The 25,750-nt window shown below is 44.3% G+C and overlaps 1 protein-coding gene across 23 annotated transcripts in view; it reads right to left on the reverse strand.

The window, feature by feature from the left end:
* The window catches only part of COL6A3 (collagen type VI alpha 3 chain), a 151,456-nt gene that overhangs the window by 96,038 nt on the left and 29,668 nt on the right, over window positions 1–25,750 (reverse strand). For 13 of the 23 annotated variants that reach the window (XM_087885835.1, XM_087885832.1, XM_087885824.1 and 10 more), the window contains exons 2-3: window positions 6,971–7,108; window positions 3,939–4,556 (exon numbers count right to left, since the gene is read on the reverse strand). In XM_087885835.1, the coding sequence (XP_087741961.1) occupies window positions 3,939–4,556; window positions 6,971–7,061 (709 nt within the window). In that variant the 5' untranslated portion in view covers window positions 7,062–7,108. The remainder of the gene's footprint in view (window positions 1–3,938; window positions 4,557–6,970; window positions 7,109–25,750) is intronic. The other 10 variants (XM_087885859.1, XM_087885845.1, XM_087885855.1 and 7 more) reach the window with 1 other exon arrangement.

Genomic DNA, 25,750 nt, shown 5'->3' on the forward strand with positions numbered 1-25,750 from the left:
TAAAGCAATAAATCCAGTCACAACAATTATCCAACCACATATGCTATGCCTGTTTCTGGATCCACAATAGTGAACCTAATAATTGCACGGAGAATGTATTTTTCAATTGAGAAGATGGATTTTTAATATTATTATGATCATGTAGATTATCTATTTCAAGTCTCTCATAGTTGAGTAGAATTTTTAGAGTTATATCCAATCACTCTATAACAGTGATGGCTAACCTTTTCAGTGCTGAGTGCTGAAAGTGTCTGCGCATACACACGCCCATAATGCAACGCGCATGCCCCTGTGTGCGCCCTGCTCCACGCATGCATGCACGACCTCCTGTGTGCACCCTGCCCCATGCATGCATGCGCACCCCCCCACATGCGCCTCTCCCCCACGCATGCGTGAGCCCCACACATACGTGGCAGATTTAAAAACCAGCTGGCCGGTGGGAGGCACGCCTGCATGCGCAGTGGAACTGAGCTGGGGTGACAGCTCACGTGCCCACAGATAGGGCTCTGCGTGCCACCTGTGGCACACATGCCATAGATTTGCCATCATGTCTCTATAATATTTCTGCTTGCTGGTGGAATAAATATACCATGGTGCTGAATTCATTTCTTCCTCCGTCTTGCACAAATCTGTGCACCCATCACTCAGGAAGAGCAATGAAAAACCTAGTTGTATTTATGGAAGGAGATACATGGAATAGTTCACATAATCTAGTAGCCTAAACTTTCTCATTTACCATCATCTAATCCTGGGTTAACTACTCTCAGACATTTCAATTAAAAGAATATATTATATATAATATTATATGTATATACTGTATATAATATACTATTATAGTATATTATGTATATATATATATATATATATATATATATATATATATATATATACATACATACATACATATAATATATGCATAATATATATATTAATTTAAGCTTTGTTCAAAATTTCCTGTTTATTATTTTAGTAATCAGATTCTTAGCCATATGGCTATACATCAGTAATATACTCCTAAAACTAGGATTTATAAAGTTATGTTCCTTCTTCCCGGAAACTTTTGAGACAGCCTGTTATATAATACCTTGTAAGAGCCAGTCTGAATATACAGTGACTCTCATTTCTTCTAAGCCTATTAACTGTAAAAGTATAGCTCAAAGAGGAGCCACCTCTCCTTATCCCTTTTTGACTACTGTTTGTGATGAAGATTTCTTGGAAACTCAGAAAGTTTGAAAAAATTCAAATTGGACTAACTTTTAAAAAATGTTTAGATTTTTAAAAAAATGAATAGACTTTCTGTTAAATACTGCAAATTGCAAGGAAACAGGAAGACAATATATATAATAGTTGGATAATTTGTCACTGCTGAAGAATCTTTATACCAAAGAATACAATGAAAGGTTGAAGTATTGATGAAAAGCAGATTAAAGCATGCTTTTTAGAGTTTCAGAACAGCAAAGAACCGATGGCTTGAAAAGGAAGCAGTAACTAAGGTAGTGTGTAATATATACCAAGGCAATTTCAGCTTTAAAGTTTCCAATTACACAGAGCATATTGTTGAAAAGTAAACACTTGCAGTTACTAGAATAGTGAACATTCTCTTCCACTCTGCATTTGAAAATAGTTCCTTGTAGTGTTTAATATGGGGGCATTGTTAAATTCATAAATTGTCATTTCAACTCATTGAAAAAAGATTAATTAATTAGCCAGCCTGTTAATTTTTGAAACGCCTATTTATTGTTAGAGAAAAATACTTCTTCACATTATTGTTGGGCACAAGTAACCAAGCATCATATCTGAATGTATGTAGAAAGAAACATCTGTTTTTAGAACAATCATTTGCATATTTTTACCCAACACAAAATTATCACCTTAAGCATTGATACAGAGCTCTGCCTGCAGAGCAGTATGTGTGCTTATGAACTCTTGATAAGTTATTGCCTCAAGGCTCAAGAGTCTTCTGTTAATGAAGGCTAGCTAGAAAGTCCTGCTCAGCATCTGATGAAGCTCCCAGAATCCTAATTCATTGAGGGGAGAGACCAACTGCCAGACAGCAGAGTCCCGTAGGGATGAAAGTAGCTATCAGGAAAGTAATTGCAGAAAAGGGAAGTTTCCATTCATCCAGTAATAAGTCTTTCACACCTTGGTTCCCATAATTCTCTAAGGATATTCAAAATGATGAATCTTCCATTCACTCCATTGTTTTTGCAATGTGATTTTTTTTTACATCGAAATCATGGATATTCTGTTTTAAAAATGAGAAATTTTTTTCCTGGAGGTAAAATCAGTACAGATTTCTCAGATAGGCTTTTTTTTTTAAGTTATACTTAAATATAGATAGCATGATGGGTAGCATATAATTCTGGGCATGGCTAGTTTAGTGAAGAGAAGGACCAGGGGAGATATGATAGCAGTATTCCAATATTTGAACGGCTGCCACAAAGAGGAAGGGGTCAAGCTATTTTCCAAGGCACCTGAAGGCCAGACAATGAATAATGGATGGAAACTGATCAAGCACAGATTCAACCTAGAAATGAGGAATTTTCTGACAGTGAGAACAATCAACCAATGGAACAGCTTGCCTTCAGAAGTTGTGGGAGCTTCAGCACCAGAGGCTTTCAAGAAGAGATTGGACTACCATTTGTCAGAAACAGTGTAGGGTCTCTTGCTTGGGCAGGGGGTTGGAATAGATGGCCTACCAGGTCCCTTCCAACTCTGTTAATCTATTAAATCTACTAAATAAATAAAATGATAAAATAGAATAGCTTAGCAGAGAAGAGTACTTCCTGATTTCCTGTAGGACTCTCATTATTTGCCCTATTTATGAAAACATTTGGTTGTGAATCATGAAGAAACGTAATTGAGCCAAAGTGAATAAAAAGTAACAAAACAAGGCAAATATTATAAAGCTTTTGGGTTTGGTTTGGTTTTTTGCAACATTATTCCTTTCCTGAATTTCAAGGGATAAAAGCAAATGGCTAAGAATGCAGGCTTGCAGAATAATAATTGATAAATTTAAATCAATAAGATTTCCTGCTCTATTTCATCATTTTTACTAATTAAATAAAACAATTTTTATTCCAGTCAGATTATTTCCTCCCCTCTTCTTCTGCTTAATGTAAAGGTGGGATTTACAGGAGATTTCCTCTTTAATTCTGCTATCCAGCTGGGAGCCAATGACGTCTGGTTCCCTTTCTTCCCTTTGTCCATTTGTGTATCCAGGAGGGCAGAGATAATTAGAAAGCTGGGGGAGCTGACAGGGAAATCACATGTAATGGTGGAAAAGCATTATATGGGGAGGGGGAGAGACCCTTTGTTTTGAACCCCTTGAATGTGCATCTTAGGGCTTTTCCAGGCAAACTCTTACAACTAAGGAGAGGCTAAACATCCCACAATTAATAAATTGCAAAACATTGTGGGGGGAAAGGGCTTCTCTTCTAGCTACCAGTAACAGTAGTCAGATAAACACAGATGTCTTACTCTTTGTACCACCTATGACATTTTGTAAAAATCTTAAAATTCTGTGTATTGTAAGTGCTATAATTGTATAATTTAATTTGTCTGGATATTACACACTCCCTGGCAGGAGCATTCAAGCATCCAAGCATGGAATAACTCATGCAGTACTTTTTAAAAAAACTGACAGTAATGAAAATATTTGCAACAATATTCTGTTCAACATCTTTTCACCTTATCATTTTGCTTGCATTCTTTCTCTACACTCTTTCTCTACACTGCATGCTATTTTAGTATTAGCCACACATCATACAGACAGAAAATATTAGTATAGCACTAGAAGTAAAGTTAATTATTGTTACCTTGAAATGCCCTTGCGCTACATATCAAATGCTCAAATGTTCAAATGCTTAAAATTATGGAAAAGTAGCAAATAATTCCCTCAGACACAAATATTGCAATGGCAGAGGAGATAGTGTTACCTGTGATGTCTTTAATCCCTCCTTCTACTCCAGCCATTTCTGGAGCCATGGATGAGCGAATGCTGGCAACTAAGTCGCCTACAATGCCGTGGAGAGCAGTAAAGTTCTCTAGGTTGAATAGGTGCATATCAAAGGGTTCGCTTGCTATTTCCTTTAATTCCCCTTCCACTGCATCCTGCACTCCAATGGCAAACATGTTTACCTCAGCAGTTTTAAGTATAGATGATGGTAGAGCCACATCATCCTGGGATCGTCCATCCGTTAACACTATAATAATCTGGGGGATGCCATTGCTTGCTCTGCTTCCAGCAGCTTTAGTTAGATGGTTCCGAATTAGGAATTCTAATCCTTGTCCGGTCTTGGTTCCTCCCCCCATGTAAGGCATGTGTGAAATATGGAAGAGGACATCTTGCAAAGTATGATAGGTGTTTAACTGGAACTCTGAATGTGGGTTTCCGCTGAACTGGACCAGACCAAACCGAAAATCATTTCCACCCACATCTAATTGTTTTACAACATCATACAGAAACTCCCGAACAAGTTGGAAATGTTCGTTTCCAATGCTCCAAGAGGAATCCACTAGAAATATTATATCAGCAGCAGCACCGATTTTGATATCTTTAAAAAAACACATTGATTTATGATTTTCCAGAGGTTATGGTGGGGAGAAAGATCTTGTCCTACATTAATACCCAGGCTGTTCTTTTATATCACCAACAACACTGAGTTCATTTACACTGGGACAGATGGAAACTTTTCAAATCCTGGAAATTATTCTTTTTTAACGCACATTGAGTGATGTGGAAATTTTAAACTTCTAAAGCAGCTTGTAGAAATGCATTTTTCTTGCTAAACTAAGCTAGAACTGTTTCCACTGCAATATTTGCAAGGACAACAAGGAATAATGGATGGAAACTGACCAAGGAGAGATTCAACCTAGAAAATAAGGTAGAATTTTCTGACAGTGAGAACAAACAACCAATGGAACAGCTTGCCTTTAGGAAGTTGTGGGAGCTTCATCACTGGAGGCTTTCAGGAAAAGATTGGACTGCCATTTGTCAGAAGTGGTTTAGGGTCTCCTGCTTGGGCGGGGGTTGGACTAGATGACCTGCAAGGTCCCTTCCAACTCATCTAATCTAATCTAATCTAATCTAAACATTTTGTATGATTTTAGTATGATTTCCTTGCCTAGGTAAGATAAAACAAGTGTGCTCTTTATATACTTGGTTCCTTCTTCTACAGGAACTACACAAATTATGGAGTATATTAAAAATATATTGACTCAATAGTTCATTGAGGAATACCGAGACTAATCCAGGACACAAGAGATATTGAAAGGGAGTAAATCAGTGGTGGGTTCCAACCGGTGTTACCACCAGTTCTCTTCGTGCATGCACTTTGCTCCGTGCAATCGTGTTAGGTTTCTGGCTAGCTGAGATGCGGCAATCAACTCTGCCTCATCTATCAGCTGGGCTAAAAAAACAGAAATAAAGGTAGGAATAAAACAGGGGTAGGCGGGAGGGCCCAGCTCCCAGTCAAAGAGAATCGATTCGGTGACATCACATTGTCACCACTACCGGCTTGGCCGAACAGGGTGAACTGGTAGCAACCCACCACTGGAGTAAATCTGGACAGCACTTAATGTGCCAATCTGAAGTTCCATAGATGAGTTTCCATTGAACAGGATCACTCACTTCCTAATGAGTGGCAGGAGATTTTCTGCTTCTTTCCTCCATCTCTCTCTCTCTCTCTCTCTCTCTCTCTCTCTCTCTCTCTCTCTCTCTCTCCCTAGTTCACATATCCTGTAAAGCAGTGATTTCCCACCTTAAAGCTCAGCAGTCTGGAAGGGGGAGAGGGGAACTGGCCCGTGCATGTGCATGCACATGTGCAAGCTGGCCCACCACATGTGCAAGTTAAGCTGCACACGTATGTGTGTGTGCTGGCCCACCATTCATGCAGCCCTCTTCCAAACAAGCCACATCCGGTAGCAGGCTGCAGCCTGGGGGTTGGGAATCCCTGCTGTAAAGTTATTAGTTTTGATTTAGTGCATGAAACTAACCAATGTGGGTTATAAACCATATTTTATGGCTTAGCATTTTATGAGAGCTCAGTTGCTTTAGAATAATCAGTAATTGATTTTCACCATGATAGTCAGCAGTCTAGTTCCTTTTTGGAGAAAAGTCCCTCCCTCTGTTTCCTGGAATTTGTGTTTTAATTGCTATCCAGCAAGTCAGTGAAACAAAGAAGGAAGAAATGAAGGAGCATATTTCCTTCTCTACCCCACACTAAATAGCAGATATTAAAAGGGAAAAGTGGAGGTCTGATGTGGTGGGGGGGATGACTTAGTAATAGAAAGAGTTCAGGGGCAGCTGCTAGGAACAGTTTTTCAGATTTATTTTAAAAAGGTTGTTCTGAAATAAGTTGTTACAGTACTTGTTCTGCGTTTTTTTACTCTGGCTCATGTTAAATACCTTTGTATAGTACCAATATTATAAGAACATGATGCTGTCTTTGTTCATCAGACAGAAGAAAAGTCAAATTAAAATTAATTGAAAATTGTACCAATGTCCAATATTTCCCAAATATTTTGTAATATTACTTAATTCTTTACTGCAAAAAAGAAGAATCAAGTATAAAATCAATCATCTGTATCATTGGAAAAAGAACATTTATCTCTTTAGAAATGTAACATATGAAAGTTGGCTCCCTTTCACAAAAATATCCCCATTTTTCGTATGCTGTGTCTACACCACAAATGACATTGATCTATTCCAGCAGACCCATTGTTTAAGGATGAAAAGGGTAGATACAGCAGAGGCAACTGCTTGTTCACCAAGGCAGGCATGCAAGAGATGTGATACATAACAGTAAATGTGTCTATGTTCACACAACAAAGATTCAAGACAGACATTGGCAATCAGTACTACAGCAATATACAAAGCAATAGATTTTTCCCTTCAAAATTTCCAAGGAAAACCTGGGATAAATTTCATTTTTAAATACCGAATCATTTAAAAATAGAAGACACTTACTAATTTCTTTGAGCTGTGCATCAGCCTCATGATTGCCTAAGAGTAAAAGACAACAGATTGTTGCAAAAATCAAATGATGACACTTCCTCATTATGTTTGGTTATGAGTTGTTAGCTTTTCAAAGCATCAGTTTTAGATCTGAAAAGAAATGGAAATATTGTCAGTTAAATATTCCTGTTGAAATTTGATATACAGAACCCAATAATATATCCTCATAATAATGCTGACTTTGTTTTTGTTTTTCTATAGTAAAATAGTGTAATTTCTTCACTATAAAATATCTCATTGATGTTCATAAGAAGACTTTTTTTCTCACCTTTTCTGGTACCAGTTAATGCTCGCTGGGATTCAAATATCTTGAATGAAACCAATAACCAAATTTGAGCCAAGTGGCATCTCCTATTCTTTCCCTCACCTCTTCCAAAATAATTATCCCCTTGGACTTGGCTAGGTAAGACACACCTTTGAATACATTCCCAATGTTGTAACCTCAATGTCACCCAGTTAGGACAGTGCCAAAAAAGGAGATTTATGAACAATCCTCAGACTTGCAGTCACTGCAGTTTCCCTGCAATCACATAATTGTGAATTGAGCACTTGGCAACTGGTGCTCATTTACAACAGTTGTAGTATCCCACAGTCATATGATCTCCATTTATGACGATCACCAAGTCAATGGGAAAGCCAGCTGAAAGTCACAAGTCACGGTTGCATAATGTCATGCTTAACAACTGTGGGTGATTCACTTAATGGCTGCAACTAGAAGTGATGTCATAGGTTGGTATGGACACATGACATTTCACTTTATAACTGTGACCTTAGCAACAGAGTTGCTTATCCCAATTATGGTTGGTACATGAGTTACACTACAGAATGGTCTCTTTACAATTAACTGAGAGTGTTTCATAGTTTCAGTTCGAAGTAATCAAATTCTGAGCTTATTAATGAAATTCTGCCCCACATTTGTAAGAAAAATAAACTGTCAAAGACACACCAGTTAGCAATAAAGAGTTCCGGTTCATGACACAGTAAGAAACTGAGTATTATCTGAGAAGTTAATTGATACAAAGTACATGATCTTAATCAAGGCTAAAATTTCTTTGATGATTTCTCTTAGAAAACATTTGAAAGTTCTTTTGTTGGGATCAGAAATAAAAGGAACTGCTAAATCCTGACCATGATTAAATAAATAGAAAAGTTTAGGCCTTCTGTATGCTTAAGTTACCAGTAAAAATATTAGATTCAGTTCAAATAGGAGAAATTGAATATGATGGTCAATTTGAATTGTGCTGCTTCTTTATCACCTTAGAAACAGAGTTACATTGAGCTCAAGAGGAGATTGTTATCCTGGCAAAACCACAGAACATGCTGATTCCTCTCAAGTCTCACAGAATTATTCCAACTGTAGCATTGTCAACTGGATAACGACAAAAACTAGAGCTTAAAGGAGTGAAAGTGAAGTGAAAACAGTGAATCAATGTAATTGTCAGCCCTGGAAGCCATCTTTTTCTTTGGATCTTCAAGACTACCACACTTAGTGCTGTGTGAAAAGGGGAGGAGGGTTGCATGGAGTTGGTGGAGATATATAGTCATAACAACATTCTTTTCTCTGGGAATCAAGGACATTCAGCCTGCACCTGGAGAAGCATGACTGGGGAGCACCTCCAGTTGGGATGGTGGAGTGATTGGATCATGTGATGGACATGTGGGTGCAAGGGAAGGGACTTTGACTTTCCTTTAGGTGGGAAAACCCCGGGGGCTTTCAGATGTACCAATATGACATCTCTAATAAAATGGAACTTTGAGGAACTGTTGGCCTCGGAGTCTTACTTGGTTCGGGGTGTTACTTGGAACCCTGACATTAACCCGAATCTCCTTCAAAACCTCAAACCAGCTCCCTGCTTAGCGGTGTGTTGTCCCTGCTTAGCGGTGTGTTTACGCTGCTGATCTGGGCAGCGTAAAGACTCAGGGAAGATGGAGGAAAAGATGGCAACAATGGATGGAGCAACCGGGACTGGTTTGGAGGTCCTCCTTGAGACCATTTACTCCCCTTCCAAGGCTGTGGTAGCAGCAGCGGAGGCCACTGAGGCTGTGTGCCAAGGGGGTGCTTGGCCCAATGAGCCGGTGCCTTGGCAGATTGCTCAGCTGGATCCTTTCTTATGGGGTGAAGCCAAGGGAGCTGCCCCGCCTCAGGAATTGGTGAGCGAGGCAATGCTGCAGGAACCTCGGATGGGGACGAGCAGAGTGGAGCATGCCCATGCCTTCAAATGGAGAGTGACAAGGCCTCCTGAGCCCAGTGATTCCCGAGAGTGGGATCTCCCACCACTGTCACAGAGCCAGTTGCTAGCAAGACTTCCAGAGCAGTTTGACCAACTCAGCATGGGCAGCATTGCACAGCCTCCCCCCACCGGCTGACCCAGCTCAGTTCTGGCTCAACCCACGTTCACCTTCCTGGGCCCAGGAGTCATGACCATCCAGAGTGGAGCATCAGCTTCATTTCACTTGGCACAAAGCAGATCGTGCCTCAGCCTCCCCCGTCGGGCCTGGTCCACCAGGATGACAGCTTCTGCAGGAGTTGGCATGGCACAGCAGCAAGGGCCACTAGGCCAATCCAGCCAGGCATTGCGGAGAGAACTGTTGGGGCTGCCGAGACCCAACACCCCTCCCTCACCAACCAGTCATCAGATTGCCTCCCGCCAACCAAACCCCCCTGGCTGGGCCTACTACCTCGGTCAGGGGTGGGTGCAGTACCAGTGGATGCCAGCCTTGGTCCTACTGCTGGCACCGGCCACAACCAGCCGCCCTCCCCCACAGTTCAGAGTGACGTTTGATGGAACCCCAGGGAAGCTGGCTTATTTCCTCAACCAGATTTGGTCTCATATTGATCATTATGGAGACCAATATCAGACCGATCAAGACATAGTGTTGGTGACAACTTGAATGAGGGGGAAGCAGCAGATTGGATAGCCCAGCTACACGATGAAGGAGCCCCAGAGCTAGAAGACACTGACAAGTTCGTGCAGCTGCTCCAGGTCCGATTTAAAGATACGGCCCACAGGCAGGAGGCCAAAGCTCAGATTAAAGCCCTGAAGCAAGCGGGCTGACCCCCAAAGGTTTTTGTTTGGGAATTCTGGAGGCTGTCCAGAAAACTGAGAGACTGGCCTGAACGTTTTCTCATCTACCACTTCAAAGAAGCCCTAGACCAGGACCTCAGGCAAGTTTGCAGCATTAGGGGAGTTCCAGACTGTATACAAGACTGGTACAATTTGGTCATGGCAATGGACTTAGAGATTCACCCGCATCAGAAGCCTACCCCGGAGAAGCCAGCCAAGAGAACCCTGGTTTGCAGAGGCCCTGCAAAGCCAGCTGAAGTGCCACAACCAGCAGCACCAGGAATGATTAAGTGTTTCTGATGTGGCCAACACAGTCACCAAGTGTCTGCATGCCTGGCCCCCACTCCAGTCCCTCAATTCCAGACCCCATCGGCATCCCAGGGAAGGAGGACCCCAAGGAAGCTGCCAGACAAGGGAAGAATCGCCCAACAAGCCATTGAGGTTCCTCTTCTCCCAGCTGGGAATGAGGAAACTCGAGCTTTTGAGACCCCTCCGGGCTGGTGACCAGTGGTGAAGAGGACCCAATGGTAAAGTGAAGCCATCCACCCCTTCACTGTCAAAGTCTGGATAGTAGTGCCAGAAACTGGGGTCCATGCAGATGTAGAGGCCATCATAGACACCAGCTGCACCAGGTGTCTGATCAGCCTTCCCATTGTCCAACAGTTAGGGATAAGCATGAAACCCCTGGTGCACCCCATACGCTTTGAGCAGGTCAATGGGATGCTAATAGGCGGAGCCCCAGCCACTTTAGTCACAGAACTCATTAGACTGGAGATGGGACACCACCGGAAACTTATCTGATTTGTAGTAGCCCCCAAGATGACTGAATCAATCATACTAGGTCCTGCTTGGCTGGACAAATGGGGCCCAACCATCATGTGGGAAGATGGTTGTCAGGGTTCCAAGGAACACCCCCAACGAAATAAAGCTCTGAGGCCTGAGGTTCCTCAAAGTTCCAATTTATTAGAGATGTCATGTTGGCACATCTGGGAAAACCCGAATCTGAAAGCTTCCAGGTTTTCCCCACCCAGCTAGCAGTTAATAGCCCTGCCCCACACCCACAAGTTCATCACATTGTCCAATCAACTCTTCACACTCCATCGGATACAACCTTCAGGCAGTCTCCATCAGACACAGGCAAAAGTCTTTGAATACAGAATGTTGTTATGACTAACTTTCTACCACTCCAACAACAACCCTCTCCCAACTTCCCCAGCTAAAATATGTGGCAGTTAAGAAACAAAAAAGAAAACTGTCTTCCAAACCTGACAATGGTTACCAAAAACTGAGAATAGGCATTGGGTCACTGCCACCAATTCCACCAGGCAAATGTAAACTGGCAACAAGCCCTGGCAGCCCCAGCCAGCTGGAAAGCGTGACAGCCACCACAGATGGGCTCCCTGGCTGTCTCCAGGTGCCCAAGGAATATCAGGATTTGGCAGATGCCTTTAGCGAGCAAGACTGCAACTTCCTCCCTCCCCATCACCTGACAGACTGCACAATTGAGTTCATACTGGGAGCCAAGCTACCAAAGCCAAAAATGTACTCCATGACCCCAAAAGAAATGGCCAAATTAAAACTTCCGGTTGATGTCACGGTGAGAACGGCTTGGAAAATAGCGGGCTCCACCGAGCCCCTGAAATCCAGCCGGCAACTGCTGTCAGGAGACCCTACAAGATCAAAGCCACCTTGTAGGGGCAGTGAAGAAAGGAAAGGCACTTCATGAACCAAAAGGAACTTGCAATTTCCTCGTTAGGTCTGAAGCAAGCTCTCCTTTTTTTCATGTTTTATTTATATAACATTCAATTTTCATCAAACAGTGTACAGTCTACTTAAACTACTTATGTTTAAGTAGTCATAATATAAAACTTTGTTGTAGTATTCATCACCATAGTATTGATAATGTAATAACATAATGATATAATAATAGTAATACTTAACATCATCTTCTTTAACAGCTCTCCAGTTTAACATTTCCTCTTTTTATATCTCCTCCTTTCTAACTTCTGTTTCTATTGTCTAACCATTGATAAAATATGTCCCATATCAAATAATATTCAGTTTCTTCTTTATCCTTAATAATAAGTGTTAGTCTATCCATTTCTGCACATTCTAATATTTTCTTAATTACATTCCCCTCAGATGGGATCTCATCATTTTTCCATTGTTGCTCAAATAAAATTCCAGTTGCAGTTATTATATGCAAGATCAAATATTTAGCCTTTTTATCATATTTTTCTGGTAGAATGCCCAACAAAAATATCTCTGGTTTCAGGTCTGTATATGTTGCTTTTTCATTTTTTCCATCCACATGTGTATTTTCATCCAGTATTTTTTTTGCTTTTGGGCATGACCACCACATATGATAATATGAACCAGATGATTGGTTACACTTCCAGCATTTAGCCAATTTGTCTTTATACATTTTTGCCAATCTTGCCGGTGCAAAATGCCATCTATAAAACATTTTATACACATTTTCCTTATATGCAGTCGACATCGTCAATTTAATATTTCTATCCCATAGTTTCTGCCACTTATCTAGTTCTATTGCATATCCAAAATTTTTAGCCCAGGCAATCATTGTCTCCTTTACCGGCTCACTTTCAAGTTTAATACTTAATAGGTAACCATATAAGTTCTTTATCAGTTTATCATCTGTTCCAGTTAATATCTGATCTAGTTCTGTTAACTCTTTATTAAAACCATACATTTTAGCATCTTTCTCATAACAAGATTGTATCTGCATATATGTTGTTGTTGTTGTTGTTGTTAGTTGTGAAGTCATGTCCAACCTATCGCGACCCCATGGACAATGTTCGTCCAGGCCTTCCTGTCCTCTACCACCCTCTGGAGTCCATTTAAGCTCATGCCTGCTGCTTCAGTGACTCCATCCAGCCACCTCATTCTCTGTCGTCCCCTTCTTCTTTTGCCCTCAATCTTTCCCAGCATTAGATTCTTCTCCAGTGAGTCCTTCCTTCTCATTAGGTGGCCAAAGTATTTGAGTGTCATCTTCAGGATCTGGCCTTCTAAAGAGCAGTCAGGGTTGATCGCCTCTAGGACTGACCAGTTTGATCACCTTGCTGGATAAGTCTCCTGTGAGTCCCTTGGACTGTTCAAAGGTCTCAATTCTTTGGTGCTCAGCCTTTCTTATGGTCCAACTTTCACAGCTATACATTGCAACTGGGAAAACCATAGCCCTGACTATACACACTTTTTTTTTGAACATTTTTTTTTATTTTTTAAAACACATAAAGATACAAAAATCTTTTCAGAACGAGCCATTGATTTGGTCATAAGTAGGTACAATTACTAATTCCTCTTTAACAAAAGCTTTTCCCAAATCCCCACTAATTACCATAAAAAAAAGAAAAAAAGAAAAAAATTCTTCCTAACTTATATTTTTTAACACAAATCAATTACCTTCTATTATTTCACCACATATCTTAGTTTCCAAATAGCACAACTTAATTTTCTCTAACATTATTGCCCTAAATTCTATCTGAAAAAAGAAAAAAAATCTTAAAACCCATTACACTAATCTTAAAATCCTTAATTCTTTTCTTTTTCTTTTAACATGGATGGATATATCTTTGATCTGTCCCCGTACCCACACACACACACACAGCCAGTCGAGGGTTAAGGAAACACTTTGGAACGCACCCAGTTCTTATCTCCGACTTGGCAGCGATAGACACACCGTCTGCCAAGGGACTTTATTTGCACAAACAGACAGATAAAAATACGAACGTTCAAGAAAGTCCAAACAGAAATAATATTCCTCCCAGCAGTTCCGGACGAGGCTTTAGTGACTCCAAGGTTTTGCTTTGTTCGTCACAAAAGATCCTTGACCACCCCTCTCTATTATATAGTCTCTGGGGTGTGGTCTCTGGGGTGTGGTCCAGTGACTCAGTGCTAATCCCTAGCACACCTCCTAAGCTGCTGCAAACGTTTATCACGCCTTCGGAGGCGTGCGTCCAGGAATGATGTCTCATTATCACTTTGACTGGAATCAGCTGTCTCCTCTCCCTCGACCGGCACTTGAGACAATGCCAGAGGGGAGGGGCCTGGAGAGGGAGGCCTGGCTGACTCCTCTTCCTCATGCTCGGAGCTTTCTTCCTCCGATGGGACAGGCTCAGAGGGCGGGGCCACAACACTATCCCCCACCGCAGGGCCCTTCCCCCGGGTCTGACGGTCGGGATGGGGTCGGGACGGGAACTGTTCGTGGAAAGCCCGCACCAGGTCAGGGGCCTGAACGGCAGACGCGTCCACCCAGGTGAAATCCTCGGGCCCGTACCCCTTCCAGGCGATGAGGTATTGGAAGCGCCCCTTCAGCCAACGGGAGTCCCGGATACTGTCCACCTCGTACGTCGAGGCGTCGTCCTCGTCGGCTGCGGCTGGGGGGGCAGGTGTCGGCGGGCGGCGGAGATGGCTCGCGGGGGCCTCAGGGACCAGGAGGGACCGATGAAAAACAGGGTGGAGCCGCATGGAGCGGGGTAGAGTCAACCGGTAGGCCACCGGATTGATGACCGCCTCGATAGGGAAGGGACCGATAAAGCGTTGGGCTAGTTTCCGTACCGGCCGGTCCGTGGGGAGGTGTTTCGTGGACAACCACACCCGATCTCCTACTTCCAGCGGTGGTGTCGCCCGGCGGGCGCGATCGGCGAACCGTTTATAATCCTCTTTCACCCGGATCAGCTGCCGCCGCACCAGTTGCTGCACCGCCTGCAGCTCTGAGAGGAAGTCCCGGGTCTCGGGAACAGGGGAATCCATGATGGTCAACGGGAAAAGCCGTGGATGGTATCCGACATTGGCATGGAACGGGGTCATCTGGGTGGAGGTGTGTTGGGAGTTATTAAAAGCGAACTCCGCCAGGGGAAGGTACTCGGCCCAGTTGTCCTGCTGCTGGTTGACAAAACAGCGGAGGTACTGCTCCAGTATGCCGATGACCTTCTCCGTGCCCCCGTCAGTCTCCGGATGATGTGACGACGACAGGCACACCTGCACCTCCAGCGCAGCCATCAGGCTTTTCCAGAAGCGGGCCGTGAACTGGGCCCCGCGGTCCGAAACCACCCGGTCCGGCAGGCCGTGGAGGCGGAAGATATGTTGCAGGAACAAGCGAGCCGTGGTGCGGGCCGAGGGCAGGCCGCGGCACGGGATGAAATGTGCCATCTTCGTGAGCGCATCCACCACCACGAGGACGGTCGTGTACGTAGCGGACAGGGGCAGGTCTGTCAGGAAGTCCATGGAGATGGCTCCCCACGGTCTCTCCGGTGTCGGCAGCGGCTGGAGGAGTCCGGGAGGGGGACCGGACGCGGCTTTGGCCTGTCGGCACGTCACACAGGACGTCACGTAGGCGTGCACGTCGTGCCGTACCCGAGGCCACCAAAAAGTCCGCGTCACCAAGTTCAAAGTCTTAAAGAAGCCGAAGTGCCCCGCCGCGGGGTTGTCATGGCACTGGTTCATGACGAGGGCTCGGAGCGGACTCGTGGGCACGTACAGCCGACCCCGGTGTCTGAGCAAGCCCTCCTCCACGGTCCATGGGGACGCGGGACCGACGTCCGCTCTCCGCTGCTGCGACCAGTCATCCTGTCGCTGCGCTTCCAGCACCTGAGCCCGCAGGTCCACCGGTTCCTGGACCGCGGCCAAGGAGTCTGCTGGCAGCACCGTCCGGGGGGGAAGGGAGTCCTTGGGGCAAAAGTATTCCGGCTTACGGGATAGCGCGTCCGCCCTCTGGTTGAGGTTGCTCGGAATGTATGTGACGTGGAAGTTGAACCGGGCGAAAAACAACGACCACCGGATCTGCCGCTGGTTCAACTTCCTGGCCGTGGTGAGGTGCTCCAGGTTCCGATGGTCCGTCCGCACCTCCACCTGGTGTCGGGCCCCCTCGAGGTGATGTCGCCAAGCCTCGAACGCGGCCTTGATGGCCAGCAACTCCTTTTCCCAGATGGTGTAGTTGCGCTCGGAAGGGTTGAGTTTCCGGGAGTAGTATGCGCAGGGAAAAAGAGTGCCGCCATCCACCGGAGCCTGTAGTAGCACCGCCCCAATCGCCACGTTGGACGCGTCCGTCTCCACCACGAACGGACGGTGTGGATTGGGGTGCCTCAGGACTGGCTCCGTGAGGAAGGCCTGCTTGAGGACCTCGAAGGCCTGCTGCTGTGGGGGCCCCCACTGGAACGGGACCTTCTTCCGAAGGAGCTGGGTCAACGGCAAGGTCAGGGTGGCGAAGCCCGGGATGAAGGTCCGATAGTAGTTGGCGAATCCCAACAGACGCTGGACGTCCTTCACCCGACGCGGGGGTTCCCAACTGCGCAAGGCCTCCACCTTGCGCGGGTCCATCGCGATGCCCTCGGGGGTGATGATGTGCCCGAGGAACTCTATGGAAGTCTGGAAGAAGTAGCATTTCTCCAACTTCGCATAGAGCTGGTGCTCCCGCAGGCGTTGCAGGACCTGGCGGACATGCTGGAGGTGACTTTCCGGGGTCCGGGAATAGATCAAAATGTCATCCAAGTAGATCACCACGAACCGATCCAGCATGTCCCGGAACACATCATTCATCAAGTGCTGGAAGACCGCGGGGGCGTTGGTCAATCCGAACGGCATGACGGTATACTCGAAGTGTCCGTACCGAGTGCCGAACGCCGTCTTCCACTCGTCCCCCTCTCTCACGCGCACCAGGTTGTAGGCCCCTCGGAGATCAAGCTTAGTGAAGATCGAGGCCTCCCGCAACCTCTCCATAAGCTCTGGGATCAGCGGTAGGGGGTAGCAATTTCGCACTGTGATGGCGTTCAAGCGCCGGTAGTCGCAACACAGGCGCAAGTCCCCCGTCTTCTTTTTAACGAAGAGGACCGGGGCCGAGAGCGGGGAGGTCGAAGGCCGGATGAACCCACGGGCCAGGTTCTTTTCCAGAAAGTCCCGTAAGGCGGCCAGCTCGGGCTCCGACATGGAGTACAGGCGTCCCGAGGGCAGGGGTGCATTGGGCATTAGGTCCACCGCACAGTCGTAGGGTCGGTGCGGGGGCAAGCGGTCCGCCTCCTTCTCGCTGAACACGTCGGCGAAGGGCGTCAGCTCCGGAGGCAAGGAGGCGTTTGGGGCAGAGACGTCCTGGCCGGCGCAGGTGTGGCGAAGGTGGTCGACACACTGCAGGCTCGGGAACGAGATGGCGTTTCTTGACCACGCCACCTGAGGGTCGTGCGCCCGAAGCCAGGCCATCCCCAGGACCAAGGGAAAGTGCAGATCCGCCGTTACGTAAAACTGGATCGCCTCCTCGTGATTTCCAATGGCGAGGTGCAAGGGCTGGGTAGCGGTTTTGATGGGTCCCGCCACGAGTTCCCGCCCATCTATAGTTTCGACCCTCAACGGAGGGTCCACTGGAACCAAGGGGACTTTGTAATGGGCCACAAAGGCCTGGTCCATAAAGTTCGTGGTGGCCCCCGAGTCCACCAGCGCGTGCGCCTGGAGCCCCTCCGACCGGTTAGCCAACAACACCCGGGTGTTCAAAATCAGGTGCCGAGGGGGCTCACAGTCCACAGCCGCCGACTCCGGCGGTGCATGGTCACGTGCCTGACCCAGAGTTTCCCCTAGGCCAGGCCTGGCCCGTTTCCCGGCTGGTCGCGTCGAGACTCCGGAACAGGCTTGAGCGGTCCACTCTGCTTCCGGGGACACGAGGCGGCAAAATGTCCCGCCTCGCCGCAATAGAGGCACAACCCCCCTTGACGTCTCCGCATCCGCTCCTGGGCCGTCAGTTGAGGTCTGGCTGCTCCGAGCTCCATGGGCTCCTCAGCCGTCGCCACAAAACGCTGTGCGGTCCGGAGCGCTGTCGGTGCGAAACGCGGGGGTGCCGACGCTGTCGGTGCTTCCGGAAGAGCCCGACGGGGCCGTCGCCGTTGCAGGCGGGCGTCGATGCGCAGGCATTGGGTCACCAGCGCGTCGAGGGTCGGTGGCGCCTCCACACGAACCAGCTCGTCCTGCATCTCATCGGAAAGGCCGTCCTGGAAAGCGTCCATCAGCGCCACCTCATTCCAAGCCGAATCCTGGCCTAGCAGTCGGAACTCTGCAATATAGTCCTGCAGGGGGCGCTTGCCTTGGCGGAGGTCCTTGATGCGCCTCGCTGCCGTCTGCACCCGGAGGGGGTCCTCAAACATGGTGCGCAGGTGTTGTAAAAAGCCCTGAAAGTCCAGGAGCAAGGGGCTATCTTGCAACAAGAGGGGCGTGGCCCATCGGGCGGCAGTGCCAGAGAGGGAGCTGATAACAAATGCCACCCGAGCCCGGTCATCCAGAAAATCCTCCGGCCTCATCGCCATAAACAGTTGGCATTGTCCCAAGAAGGCCGGAAACATCTCCTGCTGCCCAGAAAACCTATCTGGCACGTTCACTGGGCATCTCGGACGGGGAGGGGGAGGAGGTGGAGCTGCAGGAGCATTTCCCAAAGCAAGTTGGGCAGTTAGCTGTGCTACTTGCTGTTGCAGAAGCTGATTGGCCTCCAGCATCTGCTGTATCTGCTGCTGCAGCTGTTGGTCCATCGTGGGTTAACGATGGAGTATGGGGTGACGAACAAGATGATCTGTCCCCATACCCACACACACACACACAGCCAGTCGAGGGTTAAGGAAACACTTTGGAACGCACCCAGTTCTTATCTCCGACTTGGCAGCGATAGACACACCGTCTGCCAAGGGACTTTATTTGCACAAACAGACAGATAAAAATACGAACGTTCAAGAAAGTCCAAACAGAAATAATATTCCTCCCAGCAGTTCCGGACGAGGCTTTAGTGACTCCAAGGTTTTGCTTTGTTCGTCACAAAAGATCCTTGACCACCCCTCTCTATTATATAGTCTCTGGGGTGTGGTCTCTGGGGTGTGGTCCAGTGACTCAGTGCTAATCCCTAGCACACCTCCTAAGCTGCTGCAAACGTTTATCACGCCTTCGGAGGCGTGCGTCCAGGAATGATGTCTCATTATCACTTTGACTGGAATCAGCTGTCTCCTCTCCCTCGACCGGCACTTGAGACAATGCCAGAGGGGAGGGGCCTGGAGAGGGAGGCCTGGCTGACTCCTCTTCCTCATGCTCGGAGCTTTCTTCCTCCGATGGGACAGGCTCAGAGGGCGGGGCCACAACAATCTTAAAGATATAAATCAACAAAATATTTACGCAATATTTTAACTGTAGCATTTATCATCATCATTTTACTATTTATCTCAGCTTAACCCTTTTAATCACAACATAATCATTTCATTATTAGTATCAATTCCAGCATTGTTATCTTTATTTCTAAAAGTTTATCCCAGTATATAATCTTCCTCTTAATCATCCTCTTTTGGCTGTTAATCACAGCATAGTCTTTTTAGGTTTTACTATTATTCCCAGTATAATCATCTTGTTTTGCTGTCAAACCCAGCATAATCACCTTAGTTTGCTGCTTATCCTAGCATAATCACCTCTTTTTTTAAATTTTACCATCCATCAATACATTACTTGTTAATATTCAATCACATTATCATATTTGTAACAATTTAACATTGAGGCTTACTTCTTACTCCAACCACTTCCTTATATAAATTAGTAAATTTCTGTTAATATATTCTATTCCTCACATATTCTTACTTCTTCCTGTATTTCAGCTTTTTACATATTATATATTTTTCTCATATTCATATTCATTTTTATTAATCTATAAAAACCTCATTTTTATTATTACTGTCCATCTATACATTGCTTTATTTTTAATCACATTGTTTCTATCTTCTTTTTTCCAGCCGTGTATATATCATTCCTTCTTTCCTTGTCAGTAACATATATTCCATTTCAGTTTCAATGTTCACAATTTAATTCTCCATATATCAATTTAGTTCTTTTTCTTACTTCTATTTCAAACAAATCACATCAATTTTCTTCTTTTGTTCCTGCGCCATTTAACTTCTTTTGTTCCTGCACCAATTAGTCAATTATAAGAGTTCCATCATACTTTCCCTTTTTTTTCAACAAAATCAAATCATCTGCAGACAAAGAAAAAACAGCTCCATTTCCAAAATCCCACAGTTGTTATCTGAAGTATTCACAATGTTCCCAAACAAGAAGTCAGTTACAATGTTTCTTTTTAGATCAGAAGGTGTCCCTCTACAATCCACAATTTCCTTTAGTCATGCAAATCGCCATTTTGTTTCAATTATATAACATTCCAGCCCAATTCTCTCCTTCTTCTATGTTTAAAAGTAGTAATTCTTCTTTATCTTCTTTTCTTTAAAAGTCTAATTCAAATTTAAAGTTGTTCAATTTTGAACCAAGTCTCAATGTTTATTTTTCAAATTTAGTCTATTCAGATATCAATTTTCAATCAGGTCTTTTTCTTTTCTTTTAAAAATTTCATCTTAAAATCTTCTATGCCCCTTAGCTCCGCAGCCACTGATTTAAAGCTAGGGGTCTTACAAAATAAAAAGCCATTACTCCAAATGTTGTTTCAAACCTGGGTTGGTTGACACTCACCCGGCTTCAAAAGGCATCACTCTTTTCCGCTTTCCTCCTGCACATCGCTTACCAGTTTGTCCCAGCTTTGTGGCAGCCGCCATGGCTGCCGCCCCCCACTGCCGACTCACAGAGAGCTCCCTCTGACCTCCAAGGAACTTGCCTGTTCTTTTGGTCGTCCGAGGCACCTCTCTTCCATCCCCGTCCCTGCAGGACGGTTCCGGTCCAAAGACCCATTGGCGGCGGTTCGGCAGCCGGGGGTTTCGCGAGGCTCATTAGAGCCTGCTATTTCCCCGACTGTCTCGCCGCGACGTCAAACCAGAAGTCACTTTTGTTGGCAGGGTAATGTCTCTGCTTTTTAGAATGCTGTCTAGATTTGCCATAGCTTTCTACCCTAGGAGCAAGCCTCTTTTAATTTCTTGGCTGCAGCCCCCATCTGCAGTGATCTTGGAACCCAGGAAAATAAAATCTGTCACTACCTCCATTTCTTCCCCATCTATTTGCCAGGAATTGAGAGGGCCGGGAGCCATGATCTTAGTTTTCTTAATATTGAGTTTCAAGCCAACTTTTGCACTCTCCTTCTTCACCCGCATCAAGAGGCTCTTTAGTTCCTCTTCACTTTCTGCCATTAAAGTGGTATTATCTGTACATCTGAGGTTGTTGATATTTCTCCCAGCAATCTTAATTCCAACTTTTGATTCATTTAACCCCACCTTTCTCATGATATGCTCTGTATATAAGTTAAATAGGCAGGTTGACAGTATAAGCCTTGCCGGACTCCTTTCCCAATTTTGAACCAATGACTGGTTCTGTGTCTAGTTTTCACTGTTTCTTGACCTGCATATAGGTTTCTCAAGAGACAAATAAGATGGTCTGGTACCCCCATCTCTTTAAGAACTTGCCACAATTTGTTGTGATCCACACAATCAAAGGCTTTAGCATAGTCAATGAAGCAGAAGTAGATGTTTTTCTGGAACTCCCTAGCTTTCTCCATGATCCTGCATATGTTGGCAATTTGATCTCTAGTTCCTCTGCGTCTTCGAAATTCTGCCTGCACTTCTGGTAGTTCTTGGTCCACATACTACTGGAGCCTAGCTTGTAGGATTTTAAGCAAAACTTTACTAGCATGTGAAATGAGTGCAATGGTGCGATAGTTTGAATGATCTTGGGCATTGCCTTTCTTTGGAATTGGAATGTAAACTGACCTTTTCCAATCCTGTGGCCACTTTTGAGTTTTCCAAATTTGCTGGCAAATTGAGTGTAGCACTTTTACTGCATCATCTTTTAAGATTTTGAATAGCTCAGCTGGAATACGGTCACCTCTGCTAGCTTTATTGGTGCTCAGACTTCCTAAGGCCCATTTGACTTCGCATTCCAGGATGTCTGGCTGGAGGTCAGTGGCCACCTCATTGTGGTTATCAGGCATGTTAAGCTCCTTCTTGTATAATTCCTCTGTGCAATTTTGTCACCTATTCTTAATCTCTTCTGCCTCTGTTAGGTCCCTGCCATTTTGATCCTTTAGCATGCCTATCTTTGCATGAAACGTTCCCTTTATATCTCCAATTTTCTTGAAGAGATCTCTGGTTCTCCCTATTCTATTATTTTCTTCTTTTTCTTTGCACTGTTCATTTACAAAGGTATTTTTATCTTTTCTAGCTATTCTCTGGCATTCTGCATTCAATTGTGTATATTTTTCTCTTTCTCCCTTGCCTTTCACTTCCCTTCTTTCCTCAGCTATTTGTAAGGCTTCCTCAGACAGCCATTTTGCTTTCTTGCATTTCTTTTTCTTTGGGATGGTTTTAGGTGCTGCCTCTTGTGCAATGTTGTGAACCTCCGTCCATAGTTCTTCAGTCACTCTGTCTATCAGATCTAATTCCTTAAATCTATTTGTCACCTCTACTGTATCTTCATCAGGGATATGATTTAGTTCATTCCTGAGTGGCCTAGTGCTTTTCCCTACTTCCTTCAATTTAAGCCTAAATTTTGCAATGAGAAGCTCACGATCTGAGCCACAGTCAGCTCCTGGTCTTGTTTTTACTGACTGTATAGAGCTTCTCCATCTTTGGCTGCAGAGCACATAGTCAATCTGATTTCTGTGTTGACTGTCTGGTGACATCCATGTGTAGAGTCGTCTCTTGCGTTGTTGGAAAAGAGTGTTTGCTATGAGCATCGTATTCTCTTGACAAAATTCCTGTGCCCTGCTTCATTTGGTACTCCAAGGCCAAACTTGCCTGTTATTCCAGTTATCTTTTGGCTTCCTACTTTAGCATTCCAATCCCCCATGATGATAAGGACATCATTTTTTTAAAAAAATAATTTTTATTAAACATTTTTTCAAAAAACAAAAAAGACTCTAAACAATAGTTTCTTTCCAACAGTTTCGCAACTGTTAAACATTTCTTACTTATCCATTTTTCTTCCTTATTTCAATATCCTTTATACATACAAGTCTAATATTGATTTATTTTCATATATACATATAAATAACAGTGTACACAATTTCATTTCTACAAACTGAATTTTTCTGTTTCCTCTTATTTGTTGTTACACTTCTACTCCTATATCTTCCTTATTTGATCTTTCCTTGCCTTTTATCTCTCTCATCTAGCCATACATACCATTTTCCCCACACTATTTAATATTCTTTTCCTCTTTTTCTTGTATTTCCTTTGTAAGTATATCCATTTCTGCACATTCCAAAACTTTTCTAATCAAATTATCTTCGGTCAATATGTTTTTCCAATTCTCTGTGTATATTATTCTTGCTGCTGTGATAATATGAATAATTAAATATTGTATTTATTTTTCTTAAGACCCTGGGAGTGTTCCTAATAAAAATGTTTCTGGTTTCATCTCAATATGTTGTTTCGTTATCTCTTCTAATTGTAATCTAATTTTACTCCAATATTGTTTTGCTTTGGGGCACCTCCACCACATGTGGTAGTACATGCCCCTTTGTTGTTTGCATTTCCAACACGTTGATGAGGTATTGGAAAACATCTGAGCCAATCATGCTGGTGGAAAATGCCACCAATAGAACATTTTATACATATTTTCTTTATATGATACAGACATTGTCAATTTATAATGTTTATTACATAAATTCTCCCATTTATCTAATTCAATGTTATATCCGAATTTTTTTGCCCAGATTATCATATTTTCTTTGACTACCCCCTCTTCCATTTTATATCTTAATAAATAATTATAATTTTTTTTATCAATTTATCTTCCGTGCCTTGAAGAATTTTATCTAATTCATGTGTTTCTTTTTGGAATCCATATTGTATTAAATCTGTCTTATATCTTGATTGTATTTGCATGTAAGGCCACCAATCAATGTCTGTACCCTGTTCTTTTAATTCTTGCCGTGATTTCAATTCGCCTTGATTATTTAATAAATCCTTGTATCTTTTAATTTTGTTGATGTCCATTCTGGAATTTTATCATAATGATTTTTTTTTTATCCCTTGCCATTTTTGTAGTAATGTGTCTCTAATTAAGTGTCTCTGAAAGTAACTGTGTTGTCTATTTTTCCCTTTCCTTTTCCATAAAAAAGCGTGCCATCCTCTCTGTAATCGTGCCCCTCTAAGGTTAGAATTCTTTTATTTCTTAATTCCATCCAGTCTCTGATCCAAATAAGTGTGTTGTAGCTTTGTAATAAATTTCCCAATCTGGGAGTCCAAAATCTCCTCTTTCCCTACTATATAATAAGAGCTCTGCTCTTCCCCAGTAGCATATTGGACACCTTCCAACTTGAGGGGCTCATCTTCCGGTGTCATATCTTTTTTTCCTTTTGGTATTGTCCATGGGGTTGCCATTTCCTTCTCCAGCAGATCATGTTTTGTCAGAACTCTCTGCTATGACCTTTCCATCTTAGGTGGCCCTGCACGGCATAGCTCATAGCTTCATTGAGCTACCCAAGCCCCTTTGCCATGACAAGGCAGTAATCCATGAAGGGGCTGCATATATGACCACCATGCAATGTCTATCCCTTGGCTATTAAGTTCCTGTTTAGTTTTTAATTCCCCTTTGTCATTTAAGATATCTTTGTATCTTACAATTTTTTCCATGTTGATTACATTAGGATGTACCAATGCGTCCATAATGGAAAACCAGATTGTATTTTCAAATAATGTTGTTCTTTTATCTTAGACCAGACTAATAAAATGCATTTCTAACATAATGACTTCCCTGGACTACTTGGGCTACCAAGTGTCAAGCGAGGGAATAGAGATGGATCCAGGGAAAGTGAAAGCGGTGCTAGACTGGCAACACCCACACACACACAAGCAACTCCAAAGCTTCCTGGGGTTTGCAAACTTCTACAGGCAATTCATTCCAGTGTTTGCAGAACTGGCCCTACCCCTAACGGAGCTACTGAAAACAGCCCCCCCCCCTCGAAACCGTGCCCAACTCAACCGCTGGCCTGGACACTTGATTGTCAAAAAGCATTCAAGAAATTGAAGCGGCTCATTGCTGAAGAGCCAACCCTGAAAGACAATACATCGTCCAAGCCGATGCCAATGATGTAGCAGTGGCAGCAGTGCTCCTCCAGAAGGACTCCTCTCCTGGGGGAGTGGTGGTTAGGGACTGACTGAATTATCCTCCTATGTTTCTCTCATTTCAGGACACAATCATCGGCTGAGGGAGGGCAGCCTGTCAGCCCTGAAGGCCATTTTTACTCTGGATCTTCAGGACTGCCACACTTAGTGCTGTGGGAAAAAGGGAGTGGGGGGTTGCATAGAGATATATAGTCATAACAACATTCTTTTCTCTGGGAGTCAAGGACGTTCAGCCTGCACCTGGAGAGGCATAACTGGGAAGCATCTCCAGTTGGGACAGTGGAGTGATTGGACCTTGTATGGACATGTGGGTGCAGAGGAAGGGACTTTGAGTTTCCTTTGGGTGGGGAAAACCCAGGGGCTTTCATATTCGGGTTTTCCCAGATGTGCCAATATGAGATCTCTAATAAAATGGAACTTTGAGGAACTGTTGGCTTCAGAGTCTTACTTGGTTGGGGGTGTTACTTGGAACCCTGACAATGATATAATAGTTAAGGTGCCTATTTAGGATCAGTTACTATCTAACTCATATGTCTAATAGCAGTTGGGTAGTAGTAGGGAGAATAATACTTGGGTCTACTACAGGGTTGTCAAACTTGATTTTATTGAGGGTTGCATCAGGATTGTGTTTGACCTTA

The sequence above is a fragment of the Pantherophis guttatus genome, chromosome 1 (assembly GCF_059756535.1).
Source record: "Pantherophis guttatus breed Tessera chromosome 1, ASM5975653v1, whole genome shotgun sequence".
Taxonomy (NCBI): Eukaryota; Metazoa; Chordata; class Lepidosauria; order Squamata; family Colubridae; genus Pantherophis; species Pantherophis guttatus.